The sequence below is a fragment of the Diabrotica undecimpunctata genome, chromosome 8 (genome assembly GCF_040954645.1).
Source record: "Diabrotica undecimpunctata isolate CICGRU chromosome 8, icDiaUnde3, whole genome shotgun sequence".
Lineage (NCBI taxonomy): Eukaryota > Metazoa > Arthropoda > Insecta > Coleoptera > Chrysomelidae > Diabrotica > Diabrotica undecimpunctata.
Window position 1 is genome coordinate 59,325,686 of NC_092810.1, and position 18,236 is coordinate 59,343,921.

At 32.6% G+C, this 18,236-nt stretch overlaps 1 protein-coding gene across 1 annotated transcript in view; it reads right to left on the reverse strand.

Annotated features, from left to right (window-relative positions):
* Positions 1 to 1,207: 1,207 nt before the first annotated feature.
* Positions 1,208 to 18,236, reverse strand: part of LOC140448421 (inactive CLIP domain-containing serine protease A3-like) — a 56,831-nt gene continuing 39,802 nt past the window's right edge. The window contains exons 4-6 of the mRNA XM_072541505.1: positions 9,534 to 9,764; positions 5,842 to 6,052; positions 1,208 to 1,544 (exon numbers count right to left, since the gene is read on the reverse strand). Coding sequence (XP_072397606.1) covers positions 1,374 to 1,544; positions 5,842 to 6,052; positions 9,534 to 9,764 — 613 coding nt within the window. The 3' untranslated portion in view covers positions 1,208 to 1,373. The remainder of the gene's footprint in view (positions 1,545 to 5,841; positions 6,053 to 9,533; positions 9,765 to 18,236) is intronic.

The window sequence follows — 18,236 nt, forward strand, 5'->3', positions numbered from 1 at the left end:
TTTGCACAAATACATAATATGGACCTTGGTCCGTTGGACTATATTTATTTTTTTGTTTTATTATTTTTTCAATACCACCTGTTTCGTCGCTTTTTCCATTTCCGCTAAATTCCATATTCACTTCATTTATAATTATACTTTTTCCCCTATCAGGAGGTTCATATCTTCCGTCCGAATCCCCGATCATAACAATCAAAAAACAAATAAAAAAACACTTAATGAATACTCGTTCACGCACTGATAAGAACTTTACCTGACCACTGCCAAAAACGAACTGCAATGTACAGCTATCATAGATCATTTTAATAACATTATAATTAAAAAATTCGATTTTTTTGAGCTACGTGATTTGTTAATAAGGCCGTCGACTGTTGGTCTACTATCACATTGCATGTCATATAAGTCTATGTTGTAGAATAATTGCTTGATAATGTTACTAGGATAGATGTTATTTAAAAACATATTGTATAATATTTAAATTATTTTGTATGAAAATATCATTGCTAATGTGCAGAATTCTGTTCTTTCAGAGATTCAGTGTTGTGTTTTTGGTTCTCTGACTGCTGAGAGAAATCATTTATAAATCTTTCGAAGTCAGTGGGTTTTTGATACCAGTTTAAAACGATCTTGTTCTCTGACGTTCTTATTACCCTAGTCTCTAAAAAAAGAACACTTTATTCTTGATTAACTTCCACTGTAAATTGTAGGTGTTTGTGATATCCATATAAAAAGTCCAGTGTAGTTTGTATACTGTCCTCGGGGATCTCACATATCACATCATTCACATATTTGTATATGGACGGTAGTCATGTAATTACTATGTTGAATAAATGATCTAAAACTATGTTGGCTAGAATGGGGCTGATCGGAGAGCCCAAGGGAATGACAACGATTTGTGAGTAAAAATTCCACCAAAGGAAAGTACATATTAAAAAAGAAACACTCAATCAGCTTGGGGAAATTATTCTCACGTAGTGTGGTTAGGTTAGGTTAGTAACGAACAACCTAACGTTACGTTTGTCTAAAAAATCGGGAATGTTATGTACAATTCTTCGAATCTACGTATTCATATCCCTAGATGCGTTATCGCTTTTCACAAACATTCCTCTTAACCTGATCATTACAATTTTAGAACAAATTTGGCACTAGTAGAACTAAACACCATACTAAGTAAGAATAATTTCTTATATGCTTCTTGGGACTACCAAAAATATTTATTGATGTTATGTCAAATTTTTGCACAGGTTTTTGCACTTTGTATTTAATAAAATATAATAAGAATCTATTAAAAAACTCTTTGCAGTTCAGTTCTCATTTAATAACTATATAATTAACAAATAACTTAAATCAATAACAAACAGAGAAAACTATAATTAACCAGCTGTTGTCGTCATCTGTCCCTGAATCCAGGTCGCGTAAACAGGAACATTAACATATACTCCATATACTCCAGCCTGTCCACAATTTTTGCCCCATATCACTAATCCAGCTATACTGTAAACTCCTGTTGTACTGGGACATACAAGTGGCGATCCACCATCTTGCTGTTGGTCAAAAATGAAAGGTATTTAAAAAAAATGAAATACATTTAGCACACATATTACAAAACTAACATAACTCAAAAAAGTTAATTTTTTAGAAAATGTGAAAAACCTGATGTATTAAAATGTTATTTCAGCCTACATAACATTAAAGCCAGTCCAAATGTTTTGCATAATCTTTTATCTGCATAGTTTAACACGTTCAACCATAGCTCCTTTAATAGAAGGCCAGAGAGCATTGAAATTTGGCTATAGTAAATAGAGATCATATAAGAAATCTGTTTGTGTTTATATATGCATTCTGCTGACCAAAAGATTTAATTTTATAAGTTCATTTTACTCTTTTTACTTACTGTCAAGGTGGGTACACATATGCGAGCAGAACTGTTCGCGAACCGTTTGTAAACGCTATATTCGTATAATTTGTACGACGGGACGAACCGCTTGCGAGCTGTGTTGTAAAAACAACCTGTATAATATTGTAATCGTAGTATAGTTATTTTATCAAATTGTACGCTCATATCGTCAGCTCATATTGTGTTAATGTGTGTGCGACTGATTCCCTACATCATAAACCTCCCTCCTTCCCGCGTTATATAACTTAGGACAGTCACAGTCACGAAAAGTGCGTGGTACGTAAGTGATAAATGCGCTTGTAAACCCGGTGTTTTGTGTTAAACGTATACCAGTTTGTTTCTCTCAATTCTATGTATCTCTGTTACTGCCTCCCAGCACTGTAAAGCTAATGATATTTGTATAACTCTTTTTAGTATTATCAGAATTGCGATAATTATCAATGTTGAATTAGCCCTTAAGTTCACTATAAACAAATCGAAGGAAAAATACATTTTAATTGTTTTATTGCTTCAGTGGTCCTTAATAAATATTCTGAAGCAATTAGGTGTTCAACTAGCCTCTCTTAAATGTGGAGAGTTTGGTAATAAAGTTTACCCTCTCCATCAAGCTGTTCGAACGAACAGGGACGCTGGGAAGCTGGGATACAGTATATTGCTTTAAAAAGAATCTTTTCAAGAAAAGAATTCTGTTTAAGCAATATACTGTGGCTGAGACGAACACAAAGAATGTTCGCAGTTAAATTTGGACGGTGGTCGCAGCGATTCTGTTCGTACCGTCGTCGAATCGAGATTGTATGGCTTGTTCCTAGTTTGAATTTAGTGCGTATGAACCCAAGTTTTCCATGATTGCACATTGGTCCGAGAATAAATGTATTTAACTTATTGACTTATATCAGAATAAGAATCCGCTTATTCTGGAATCTGAAAGACCGTGATCATTTTCGAAAAAACTTAAAAGGTGATGCATGGAGCGAAATAGGTGAGAATGGACATGCCACCAGAAGATTGTAAGCAGAAAATGATAACCCTATCGGCATCGTTTAGGAGCGAAAAGAAAAAGGTCTCCACAGGGATAGGAAAGAGTGAGTTGAATAAAACAGAAATTCTGACAGCAATATTTCACCAAATTGTGTTCATTAAAAATGAATAAAATAATTATATTCATTTCTACACAAACAAATCTGTTACTTCGTCTGTTCGTCGCTTTTCGTGGATCGCAATGAGTTCGCTGTAAACATATTTTTAACGAACTGTTCGCGAACAGTTCGGCTCGCATATGTGTACCCATCTTTAGTGTAATAACGATTTACATTCACCGGTTTGTTGATTAAAGTAAATATATAGTACTATTATAGTGATGTTTCCATTCCATCAATCACATTCCATCATCTACAGTCGCTCATTAATTGTTTAAAATAATAAACTTCTTGCATATATGTAAAATAAATAAAAATATCCATCGGAATAAAATTTTAAGAAATCATTATAAACAAAAATGTATATATTAATTTAAGATAAGAACGACCTGTTTCCGTTGCAAACAAAATTATCAAAGAACCTTTGTTTGGAATTAGAAGACATTTTACCTGTAAGTTAATCTTTTCATTGTTTGTAGAGTCGAGTATTAAATGACCATATTCTAATCTTTTGAAATATGTATAAATGATGTATTGAAAAAAACCAATTTTAAAGTAAGCTATTTAGTTTTCTCTGAAACCGAAATTAGGCTTTTCCAAAATCATAGTAAACACAATTTAAGCTTTTTGATTGGACGGTCGTTTTTATATGGGAATTTGGGAGTCGATGATGAGACAGGAGAAGTCAGTCATATTTTGGTCATCGAAAGGAAACAGTCGTGTGTCTCAAGATAGGGTGTGGTTCGTGAGTTTGGATACCGGCGTAACGAAAAGAAGTGAATAGTTTGAAGAAGGAGATAACAAGTAGATTAAAAGAGGTCCTTGTATCTACCGTGGGCATTTTTATAAAGTATATGTGAAAGTATTCTTACGGCATCAAGTTGACAAAAGGAGGTCCTGGTGTCATAAATAAGTAGCGGAGTTTGGAGAAGTGAATCAGGTGTTTTTTGTGTAGTCTGCAGGAGGTTTGCAGAGACGTAAAGAAGGAGCCGAGGTTCCAAAAAGGGGAGATCACATCTTTGAGGAGACTGGACTTTTCTGGGTATGTTCCAACATACAACTCAAGAAGAAAATAAACTGTAAGTGTTTGTACAATTGAATTTTATATCTGTGAAGGATCGTTTCGACATCATGGTCATTAGCATTCAAATTTAAGAACTGAGGTTTTGTTAGGCTAATCAAAAGTTTAAAGTTTTGTGGTTTCTTTTTTTTCAAGTAAAGAAAATTTTAAGTAAAATTGGTTTTTTACGTAATATAAATGTATGTAGCTTTATAATCTTATTATCATAATAATTTGATTTATTTTCTTGTATGCTGATTGATAAGATAACGACAGAATTTAATAATTGTTTTATTCGTTCATATAAAATAAAGAAACGTAAATCTTTGTAATATAATATATTTGTATTATTATCCTTTCTTCTTCCAACTCGATAAAAGACATCTAGAAAATCTTTTGAATCCATCGAGCACAGGTAATATAAGGATTATTTTACTTTTGATAACAGATAAGTTATAATTTTTTTATTGGCTCAATAAACTAAGTTTGAACTCAAAATAAACAATCATAACAATATATATATATATATATATATATATATATATATATATATATATATATATATATATATATATATATATATATATATTTATTGATGTTACGCTATATACGTTATATGATAGTGTTATGTGATATCTCGTATGTCACTATACGTTCATCACTAACGAACAGGCTGTGTAGTGCCCTTTTAGTAGCCCCGGGCTTCCCACTAATGCAAATGCAATGTAAAAATGCAAAAAACCGATATTTTGCCTCAAATAAACTCAGTTTTTATACAGGTGTTGCCTTGTTAACGCCTCATATTTGTTACCACAACTTGAAATTAAACTTTTATGTTATTGGTTTTAAAGATTTATCTCTAAAAATGGAAATTTTACTACAACTAGTCAATGAAAGTGATCAATTTTATTGATCTCACGAGAATCATAAAAATGGTAAAAATCGGGCCACGTTAATTTATTTAACACCTTTATAAAAACTGAGTTTATTTTTGACAAAACACAAAAAATGCATACGAAAACTGCTCTTTTTGCCTTTAAAATGCATCTTGATTTTTATCGATAGGGTATTTTGATCAAAAGATATCGAATTTTTACCGTCCCGCTGATACAAATTTTATTGAACATTGATTTCGTGCGGGTAACAGACATGAAAAATCGACGGTAACTTCAAGCGTTGTTTCTAAGAGAAAAGTTCATGCTACACAAAAAATGCTAATAAACATTTGTGTTTAAAATTATCCCAGCTACATTTTGTACTTGAAACATTTTTTCTACCGTGTACAGGTTCTTGTTGGATTGATTTTTACGTTTTTACCCCCTGCGATGGGCGGAGGGGGGTTTAAGGGGAAACCCGGAGGTGAAAGTAGTAAACTTATTTGCATCTTTTTTGGGGTTCCAAAGTTAATACTCTCTGCAAAATTCAGCTTGTTCGTACGATTTTTAGAGGGCAACTCTCTGACGACTGGATAATATATTCGTATAATCGTCCCCATTCATTTGCTATGTCACATAATATTAGGATTCGATCAGTTGTTTATTTTGTGCTTAGTCAGAGGCCTCCTTTAAGCCAATAAATCAAAATTTGTCTTAAGTGATTCTATATTTACCCATAATGCTCTATAATATCTCGTATGTCACTATACGTTCAATAATAATAAATATACTGTGTAGTGCTCTTTTGGTAGATGTTTATTATATTTATTAAACCAATAAAAATATAAGTTTTAAAGTAATATTATAACTTACCGTGCAAGCGTCCAGCATGCTTACACCTCCAGCACAAATTTCTCCGTTTTGATCCAAATAGGTATCTACATTAGTACCCAATAAATTTGCTGCAGCATAGGAGGCCCTGCAGGTAGCATATGTAGTAATAGTAACAAATGCTTGTTTCTGTGGGTTAGTAGGGGCATCAAAAGTTGTAAAAGCTGTTTGACCCCATCCGCTAACAACACATCTAGAAATAAGCGTAACATTAGTCCATCAAACTGTACTAGCTTAATTTTTTGTTCTAAACAGTAAATAAAAATTCCAAACCTATATTTAAAGTGAAACTCTAACAGTAACATAATTATTATAAACAGTAAGATTTATAAAGCTCAAATAGCAATACGCATAAAGCATATATATATATATATATATATATATATATATATATATATATATATATATATATATATATATATATATATATATGTAGGTCTAATTAAGTTCTTTTATTATTTGAAGAGGAACTAACGTTAGAGTAAAAGTCCGCGATCTATGCGAGAAGTTTTTATTACATAAAATAAACTGTAATGTAGTGATGTACTTTACATTTACACAAAATTACGGATAATTGTCTGCGAATTAAAATATCGAACACCCGTCTATTCAAGTCGGGCGACAAAAATCGAATCCCGTTTAGCTCAGGAGGAATGTGTCCCTGAATCCCGTCTCTCTTATAGCGACTTAAGCATATTGTTTAAGTGGTATCTTGCAGTGGCGTAACTAATGAATAAAACTATGCTAAATACTTATACTAAGAAATATTCCTACATTCGGCCATCCTGCTAGGAATCCGACTCGGATTCTGACTGGTTCTCTACTCATGCCTTCATATATTCAGCGCACGTTGATGTGCTCAGGGGGCCTTCATGATATCCTGACTTTTTCACATCATATCTATCATTGGGCTTAACATCTACTACCACATATGGTCCGAGATATTTCTTCCTCAGCTCGATTCCACCACCAAACTGTGTTCTCTTAATTGCCACTAGGTCCCCTTTTCTCTGTTCCAGTTAGTATTGATAATCTTCCAGTAACAGAGCCCATTTCGCAACTCTGGTAGTTAAATCTTTTTTATTCATGGCCTTAGTAAATGCGGAACAATCCGTTACTATTTTAAATTTGATTCCGAGTAGATAGATACGAAATTTTTTCACTGCTTCTATTATAGCCAAAACTTCTAATTCGTAACTTGTATACTTTTCCTCGGCTAGACTTGTTTTCTGGCTCATATAATAAACTGGGTGAAACTTATTATCTTCTCTTGATCTCTGTAGAAGACAAGCTCCATATCCATGACTGCTAGTCTGTGTGTAACTCGGTTTCTCTATCTGGGTGATAAATTTCTGAATACCGGCTGACTAGTTAACAGCTCTTTAAGTTTTGAAAATGCACTCCTTTCTTTTGATCCAAACTCAAAGGTTTGATTTTTTCTGAGTAGATCACTTAATGCTTTAGCTATCGTAGCATATGATCTTTATGGCCATTGATTTTTCATCCGATGTCTGAATTCTGCCATCCTCAATAATATATCCTAAAAACGTTACTCTTTTCTGTAAAAATTGGCACTTTTTCTTCTTTATCTCTAAGCCGTAGTCCCTAGCTACTTCGAGTACTTGCTTTAAACGTACAACTCCTTCTTCTTCGGATTTACTTAAAACTATTATGTCATTCATATAGTAAATTGCTATGTTCTTGGATGTCAGCTCTCTAAATATGTGGCTAATAAATCTTTGAAACACGGCAGGACTATTACACAATCCGAACGGACACCTTAAAAATTCGTATTGTCCGTCTGGGGTGACGAATCCAGTGTATTTAATGCTATCTTCCTCTATTGGTAGAGGAAGAATCCATTCTAGAGGTCTATTGTGCTAAAATGTTCTGCACCTTGTAACCGATCCAATACGTCTTCTATTAAAGGTAATGGAAACCTATCTTTTATTATATTCCGGTTAAGTTTTCAGTAATCACCGCAAACTCTGATCTGTCCGTCTTTCTTTTTGATGAGTACAATTGGACTTGCAAAATCGGATGTATTAGGTCGAATTATTTTTTTCTCTATCCATTCCTCAATTTGCTTACCTACTTCTTGCTTTTCTGGTATTGATAGCCTTCTTGGGTTTTGATGTATCGGTTTTTCGCTACTTAGAATTATTTTCATTTTTATATCTGTGGTCTTGGTCTGTCGCGGTTCATAATTTTCCACTAATTCTTTTATCTCCATCTTAGTATTTGGGTATTTTATATGTTCCAGTTGGAGATTATCATCGTGTGTTGCCTCGTCAACTGCAATCCTCATTATCATATTATCTACTTCTTGTTTGCATACAATAATTCCATCTTCGGTTATGGTAACCTCTGCTTGTTTTAGTATATTGTTTCCAAGAATAACTTCGACGTCTAATGCTCCTTTTGGGATTACATGAAATAAAATATGGAAATCTTCGCCTTGAATTTCCAATATTATGTTAAAAGAACCTAAAGTCTTAACCTTAATACCTCCTAATCCCTTTAACTCTACTATATTCTCTCCTATAATCCTATCTCCTAATCAGGTTTGGTTTAGTGACGAAAGTACTTTTCCTCTTAATGGAAATGTTAACACATACAATGTAAGGTATTGGAGTGATACAAATCCTCACGTCTGTCGTAAAATACATCCCTAATTCCCAAAAAAAGTATAAATATTTGAGCAGATATTTTGGGAAACCGCAGAGTTAATACTTGAAATTCTGGAGAATAATGCAGATGAATTCGGCAACTTAGAAATAACGTTTTAAGAAGATGCTGCTCTTGCACACCATTATGGTGCAGTAAGACGTTACCTAGATAAGCAATATCGTGGTAGATGGATTGGACGACGAGGTACGATAGAATGCCCAGCTTGGTCACCGGACCGCAGACCATTAGATTTTTTTCTGTGGGGATACTTGAAATCTAAAGTTTACGCTACGGCACCCGAAAATATTGACATTTTGAAACAACGAAATATTGAAGAATGTAGGGCAATCACATTTGAACGACTACTGCAAGAGCTTAGAAATAAAATGAATTACTGTCAGGAAGTAGATGGAGCACGTTTTGAACACTTACTGTAATAACTGGTTGTTAAATATTTATTAATTAAATGAGAAGCTACAATTTTAGTATTTATTTAATTTATTCATTAGAATAAGCTTAAACTCAAACAAAATTATTATGATTGAATAGGTATTTTCAATACCTTTCAAACGAGGTATCCCTTGCCATAAGGTTTCATTTAAAATCATATGTCAAAGTGGCGCTGTAACGTCATCTGTCAGTATTACCTCACCCGTTATGACTAGTTAAGAAACCCACGTCCGTTTATTACCTCCCTTCAAATTTCACTATTATAACAATAACCGTTCAAAAGATAAGACGAGGGGGGAACGGACTTTTGACTATATGTATATATATATATATATATATATATATATATATATATATATATATATATATATATATATATATATATATAATATATATAAAGCATAAAAAAGTGGTATCAAATGATATATTTTACATATATTTATTCATATTTATATATTTTCATATTTCAAAGAAAATATTCCTGCTTTCATTATTTACCATAACCATTATGCTGAGAAATTCAGACTCTACTTATTAATTAGTACTAAACTTACGATTGTCCTATATAAGACGTTCCAGCTGCAGGTAGGCAAGCGGTGTTAATATTAGCGTATATGCCTAATACAATTGGCTGCGTTAACTGCAATACTGCTATATCATTAATTAAGGTAGCAGCTACGAATTGTGGATGAACGGCAATTCTTGTGACTGTACTACTTTGCACATTGACGAGACTTGACGGATTATATACACCCATTAGTACTGTCACGGCTGTTGGAGTATTTCTGTAAAAAAAATAATTAAAATATATGTATATTGTAATTTAGGAATCAGTGAGTTTATCACGAGTTACCACAAAAAATTTGAATATCATTTTTGGCACATTGTATATTGTTGACCATTATATCCATAATCTATAAAATGTAAGTTTATGAGTTAGGTATATAGCTAAATATTAAATAAACAATAACACAACAAATATACAACTGATAAATCAATTGAGTCACTTATCTACATTATTAATTAACAATATTTTTTTCACTTTATTCAAAAAAATAAATAATTAAATTAACTTTATAACTCATTTATAGTTTATGAAAAAAAGCCAAAAAATTAGAAAATCAAAAAATTACTGGGCCTTATTTTTTGTCTGGAATAGCTGGGGGAAGTCAATATAAAGGCCGTATTATCTCGTGGTTATCGAAACTTTTACTGCGTCATGACATAAGCAAGAAAGCGACTTTTTCATTCATTTCAATATTGTGAAAAAACTATGCATTCTAGATAAAAACGTTCAACAGACGACTTTCTTGAAAATACTTTTTTTAAAATGAGATTTTCTAGATTAAAAAATCTTTATAAACAAAAAAGTTATTACAAATTAAACCCGAAAGTAAGCATGTTTTTCATTTGTTTATAATTATTAAAATAAACAATAAAAACGTTTAAAACATGTTTAATAATATGTATGTTCATGTGGTTACTACATTTGCGAAAGATGGTCACATTAGGTCAAGTCGTTTTTTAAACAATTAAATTTGTTTATTCCATTTGAGAGAACAAAGATCATTTCCAAATGGCTGTACAGGTGCTTTGTCAATACTTAGAATGTTCTTTTTGAGTCTGATTCTCTTTATAAGGTCTCGAATTCTCATGTTTTTGAAAAACTATAATAATGTTTAATTGTTTACATACAAATAATTGATGCACAATGAAGAACCATTATCATTATATTGACAATATCACTAACTTATGCAGCGCAGTACTTTTGAATTTTTAATTCTCTACACATAGGTATAAAGCACTATGTCCTACTGCAGTGTTTCCCAAAGTGAAGGTTGCGACCCCCTGGGGGGTCGCCATGAGGTACTAGGGGGGTCGCCGAACATTTCCAAAATAAGACAAAAGCACCACTTTGTTAGATCATGTATTTTTACTTTAACAACGCCGTAAATAGAAATTAACAATTAATTATCAGACGAAATATGCGCCTGTTTCTGTGAAACTAATCTTTCAAATCTAGGCTGTGTATTTGAGACACACACAATTATATGATTTTCAAGTACGAGACTATTTCTAACTCTTGTTTTAATGGCAGTTATAGACGAGAAACTTAACTCACACAAATATGATGTTACAAATGGAACCAAACATTTTACAGCTTCACTCGCCAACTGGGGGTATTCCTGCATCTTTTCGGTCCAAAATTGGTCCGAGTTCTGGGAAAAAAATTGGAGCTTCAACATAACTTGATATTTCAATAAGTTTTTCTTTCATGTTTATTGGTATTTTAACATGTTGAAAAGAATCGGCTATAAACGGATTTAGTATCCATCTGCAACTGTCGTAACTGTTTTGAATTTCTTCGGGGAAATAATCACAGAGCTGTTGTTTTAAATTGAACAAAGTAACATGCATGTCAGCAAAAACTTGTTCAAAATTTGTAGCACTGTAATTGGATACATTTTCCATAATTTCCTGAAGGCACTGGAATGGGTCGAGTTGTTTTTTGCCAAGTGAGGTCGACCATAAATCGAATTTTCTTAGAAACGCCTTAATTTTATCTGTGGCTGTAATTATATTAATGTCGCGACCTTGTAAATTACTGTCCAAAATATTTAATTGCTCGAAAATATCAGCAAGGAAACCTAGTTTCAGAAGCCAAATAGGATCGGAAAATTGATTTTCATATGGGGACTTCTCATCTTTCATTTACATTAAAAGCTCTGCTCGTAAGTGAAATACTCTTTTTAAGACGTTGCCCCTTGAAAGCCACCTTACTTCGGTGTGATAGAGAAGATTTTCAAATAAAGCACCCATGTCTTCGCAAATTTTTCTAAAAATACGGGTCTGCAAAGCTTTTCCTTTAATGGAATTTACAACTTTAATGATGGCTTTCATAACACAGTCCATTTCAGGAGGTAAAGCTTTGGACGCAAGAGCTTCTCGATGTAAAAAACAATGTCTCCATTTGGCATTAGGCATTATTTCTTGTAATTTGACGACAAGACCAGATTTATGTCCTGTCTTTAGAGCCATCTGTGCATATAGCAATACATTTACCCCAGTCAATATCATATTTACTTGTACGTTTCACAAAAGTGTCGAGTAAACATTTTCTAGTGGTATTGGTCTCCAATGGGGAACAAAATAAAATATCTTCTTGAATGCCATTATTTGTATCATATCTTACAAACGTAATGAATTGAGCACAGTTAGATATATCTGTGGATTCGTCCATTTGAAGAGAGAAGTACGTGCATTTCACACATTATGTACCATTTCAACAGCTGCTGGAAAAATCAGATTTTCAGCAATTGTGTGCGGATTACTAGTTTTGGCAACACGATAAGCAACTTTATAACTTGCTAATAATGCTTTTTCATTAGTAGTGGTTGCCAAGGGAAAACTGTCTTGCTGTTTGTGAAGGACGTTCAGCTTTTTTTCAAAGAATTCTACGGGCTTGTCTGTTTTATCTGGATGTTTGCTATTTAAATGTCGAAGTAACTTTGATGGCTTCATGCTTTCTTTTGACAAGACTTGTCCACAAATAACACATTGTGTTTTATTGGAAATAACGGTAAAACCATATTTAAGATATTCATCAATGTAGAATCTGTTTTTCTTTTATTTATTTATCGTAGACGTAAATACGTAAACGGGAATACGTAAGTCGTAAAATATTTACTCATTACTCAACACCGCGTTCGCCACCATAGGCTGTTTGGATTCGAATTGAGGTTTCGTTGCGCATCGCCGCTTATATAAAGCCAAAACGAGGCTACGAGAACGTTCCAGAGTGCCATCTAGTAGCGAGCGCTTTCGCGATTATCATGGAAGAGTTTTGCGATGTAGACACAAGCTAATATGTCGCGATGTACAATGTGCAGTCGACTTCTTATTATTTATTTTTATTGTAAATGCTATTCTGACAGAAGTACTACTAATTACTAGTGGGACAGATCGCAATCATTAAAATAATTGTATTAAAATATAATAATTGTTTTTGATTTAAACTTAAACAGTAAAGTAAAATTAAATTTGAGAAATCATCAGATAATTGTAAATTAGGCACGCTATTTCTGTCAAATAATATTGAATAAATGAGTAGGGGGAAATTGGGGGGTCGGGAACAAATTTTTTAGCAAAAAGGGGTCGCGGTTTAGATAATTTTGGGAAACTCTGTCCTACTGTATAAAATAACAAAGATAAGCACTTTATAAAAAGTATCATGTCACATTTTGTTTAGAGGCAGAGGGCACCATGTGGACATGAAACCCTATACCTCTGTGTACTTTGCTAACATTACAGTATCATCTAGATACAGTGCCTTGGACCGCATGTTGTAGACTAGTAATTGATTGTTTACATTTTCAAATGTTTGTTTAGTTATATGCAGTAAATAAGTGATTATAATAAGTAAATACAACTGATTATAGTGTAAAAAACATTCTCGTGTTTGAGTAAACTTAAGATAAAGTTTGAAAATTTAAGAAAAAATATACTAAATTTAAAGTCCTGTGGAATTATAGTTTTCATTAATAAATATTGTATGCGTTTACCGACTATGTAGAATAGTGTAAAATATCTTAGCAAAAAATATTTACTTTAAAAAAATTGATTAGTTTAATAGCTTGTTTTGAAACTCTCAAATTTATTGCAGTGAATGAATAACGTTGATTCTAAAAAAATGTATAGGCATGTTTAAGGCATTTACGGAATAATGTATTCTTAAAACTATTTATATTATTATTTGAAAAAGATTTGTTGAAAAGGGATATTTTTTCCATATCCAAATTCTCATAATGCAGAAAAAAAACATTAAAAATAATCCTGGTGATGTACTTAATACAGACGATGACGATACATTTTTTGATAATGATATTTCCGATGCTGATAAAGATTATTTGCCCAGTAAGACATCTAGTGATACTGATGAAAAATTAAGATGTTTTTCACCAGAGTTAAAGGCAGGAATCAGTTAGTAATAATAGAACAGGTCACGAGTTAATAGAACAAGCAGTAAGTCTAAAGGATCAATTGAAAAATGATCTCTATGTATCCGATGATGAAGTATATAATACTGGTAATAATTCCAATGACAAAGATAGTAGAAATACCGACAATGTAAATGAGAAGCCAACTAAGAAATGGAAGTTACAAAATAAATCCAGTAATATTCCGGTAAAAATTAATCCCACATTCGGACAAATAGATGTGTAACCTATGAAAACAAAAACTCAATATCCGGAAAGAAATATGTTAATAAAAACGGTAAAGTACGTCAATCCAAATCTATGAAACCACCTTGTTCATGTAGGTAGAAGTGTTATGACAAATTATCACAAAATGAGAGACAAGAAACTTTTGATAGATATTGGAGTGAAGATAACAGTAATGACATAAAAAGAAATTTTGTCAGATCGTGTGTAAAAAGTCAACCTATATCTCGCTCCTGAAAACGAAATAAAGAATATAGCAAACCAAAGGAAAATAGCCTTTTTTACAGTTTTATTGTTAATAACAAGACTGTTGGAGTTTATAAAGTTATGTTTTTAAATACTTTAGGGGTTTCAAATAAAGTGGTCGTAAACGTTTTACGAAATATATAACAAGAAGGCCTAATATAACCAGACCTAAGAGGGAAGCACACTCCTAGCAATAAAACGTTAACTGAAATTATTGAAAATGTTAAGAATCATATTTTATCATTCCCTACTTATGACAGCCATTATACCAGAGGGAAAACCGCAAAAAAATATTTAGGATCAGAATTAAATATCAAGAATATGTACAGCCTTTGTCCAATCTATTTTTCAGAAAATAATGTGGATTCAAAATTGGTTGCTAAACAGTGGTTGTATTATGGTGTGTTTAACAAACGATTTATTATTTCCTTTAAATTACCTGGTACAGACACTTGGGACATTTGTGATTCATTTAGTGCTAGGCTCACGAATGAACTAAATCTTGAGCAAAGAACTAATGTAACAGTTATTAAAGATGCACATCTTACAGAGTCAAAGAAGAGATATGATTTACCCAATCGAGATATCAAACTTTCCATGGATAATCCGAGATATAAAGTTTTGACTTATGATCTCCAGAAGTGCTTACCTACACCTTTGATTATAAACAGCATCAGTTTTTATAAGAAAAAATTATGGACATTTAATTTTACGATTTAGGATTCCTTCGACTTTTCAGTACACTGCATGATGTGGGATGAAAGTAAAGCAGCTCGTGGCGGAAAAGACATGGCTTCTTGTTTATTAAAATGGGCAAATAGTGTAACACCTGCCTCTACTATTCAACAAATAACCATATGGACTGACAACTGTTTTAAAAACCTTCCCACACATTCAGCAAATGGATCACAAATTTTCGTTAAAGGGCCATACTTATATGAGAGCAGACACTGTTCATGGTCACATCGAAAGGAAAAAAAAGAGTACCAAACATGACAATACTGACTCCTTGGGATTGGCAACAACATGGTACGCCAAACATCTACTAAATACACTGTACACAATATGGAATGTGAGGACTTCAAGCAATTTGTAGCATGTATAAATTCCTTACAACTGTCAAATATTTAATGTATAAGATTCATTTGGTACGCCCCTGGCTGTGTATAAAATTCCTTGCGCTTTTGTTTGTGTTTGCGACGCATCCAAGAGAAATTGTACTGCTTAGGTAAATATTCAATTATTACATTTTAACTTCTGCAATTTTCAAAGCCAAGCAATGTTAAGGTCCAATTACCCGTGAAAGGCGTTATTAAAAAAAAATCCGATTAGCCAGTTCCTTTTACTGTTTAAAGGGGTGAGGAAGGCCAAGAGCTGGTACGCCAGAGCGTCAGGTCGAGGTCAAATGAAGTTGGGATTGAAATCTTGAAAGGAAAAGATGCGGCGTCTGTAATCTAACAAAGCCGGCAAATTTTGTTTGTGGAAAGGTGAATTTAATTTAAAAATGCGATCTGGTATTTTTTTGTTGTGTTAATCACCGATTTGTTGTATTGTGTACTATTTGAGCGATTAGAAAAACAGCGTTACAACAATTCAAGAGGTTCACATGGTTTCAAGCAAGAACTTTACAGTTCTTCACAGAAGATCACAGTTTCTTGTCATCCAAGCCAATCCGAGGCCCTAATCCAGTACCCAACTTTCATAGAATGGTCTATTTGTTTTCCCTGGTCACTTCAGACCAATCTGCAGCTTGAGTGAGATCCATTTGTGTTATTTTGCAGGGTTTTCAATCCAATTATAATTCCAAGAATTTCTTAAAGGAAATACATCAGCCGGTGATACAAGGTACTTTTTCTTAAAATTTTACTAAGTAAAAATTGACATTTTTCAATAAAAATAAAAAAATTGCTTTCATGACAAGTTGAGAAATTGTAATAAATAAAATTATAAATTTTATGGATTAGCTAATTATTATATTTTTGAATGCAAATAATTTTACAATTTAATTAATATTTCAAAAATCTTTAATATTTCAATCTTGACATATGACAGCATTATCTTCTTTGGACATTTGGTACATAACCGTAATTTTTGAATTGTTTTGTTTTTATTTGAAGGTTGACCTCAATGTAAGCTCCTTTGAAAAATCCAGATATTTTCAATTTACCAATAATTTAAATTTCTATAGTGTCCCCAACGTCTAGAGTTTGTTGAAAACCGAGAGCACCATTGTAAGTTGTTTTAAATTTTATTATTATTATTTGTAATAAATGTTTATGGTGAAGTAATAATAAGTATGTAATGTTTCTCTCTATACCAAGTGTAGTATTATTTCCTTTAAAAACATTCTCACCCTTTTTATATTTTTTTAGGAAAGAAAAGCATCTCTTTCCATACAGCAGGAAGATTCTTGTAAACGGCGTCCTTTTTAAATAGTTTAGGAACCTTCTTGTGTTGTGTTGTCCAGGAAATCCATGTAAATACTTTTTGATTTCTCTTTTTGTAGTTACCCCTTTTCAGTCCCTCTGTTATTCACTTACTTACGACCCAGCTCTCCAACCAAACCAAGAATAGCCGTTCGCAAACATTCCGGTTTATTGGCTTACCCTATCTCCAGCCCAGTTATTGTTTAGTCCCCATTTTCAACCCCCTATAAGTGATACCCAATGTGGTAGGCAATATAACCGCTACAAATTCAACTTATTTTCTGTCGGAAAAGAAGCTCCTTTTGTCTTAAGAAAACTTGACACTGAAAAATAACGTGGGAAATAAAATAAATAAAAAATAAACTATTTCTATAGGAAAGGTATTTTTTAAAACTTCTTTTGATGATAATTTCAAAACACTTGATGTGATACGATTTCGAAGAAGTAAAAAAATGACATGACCAGAAGTTCTACTGCTTATCACTAATGACTTATTACCGATTTCTCTCAAAAAGTTCGATAATTTGATGCCACTGCTACTAATTTTATCATCTGTATGCCATCATTTTTATAAAAATTCACCTAGATCTAACAACGCTAGTGATTACCCAGAAGATGATGAAGAGGAAGTTTTTGATGCATGAGGGATATACATTATGTTTCTTTTAGTATTCTTAAAGTATCCCTGTGGTTAAATGTAAACAAATATTAAGTTTTACACTTTACCATGTAATGTTTGTCAAGAAGGAGAAACAAATTAAAATTTAACAATGTATAATGGGATATTCTAATATTCTAGCTCCTCATACTTTGGTTATTTTTCATAAAACTGTTTTCTCTTTCCATTAATTCTAGTTATTCCATGTCTTTTGCAGCTAGATTACTATTGCCTCTATTCACTATCCAATTTTCTGCACTGTATGTTGCAATCATTATCATTTTCTGGTGCCGTACTTGGGTCATGTGTTGAGAGGTGATTAAGAATTACTTAAAATCATATTATAAGGAAAAGTGCAGGGCAGAAGATTAGTTGGAAGACGATAAAACTCGTGGTTGAAAGATCTGAGAAGATGGTTTGCCGCTCATCGCTTACCGCTCATTCACAGAAATATTTCGTGCAGCAGTTTACAAAGCTATAATTGCCATTTGGATCACCAACCTTTAAAAGAAGACGGCGCAATAACAAGAAGAAGAAGGTGTACTGGCTGATCTAATAGCTGCCTAAAATACCATTAACCATCGAAACTCATAGAGTTCATGCTGCAGAACAGAATATACTACATTGTACTATATGGACAGAAGAGCAAATGAAAAGATAAAAAAATGTCCTGCCTCAAGAAAGCATACTTGCAGCAGCTGTATT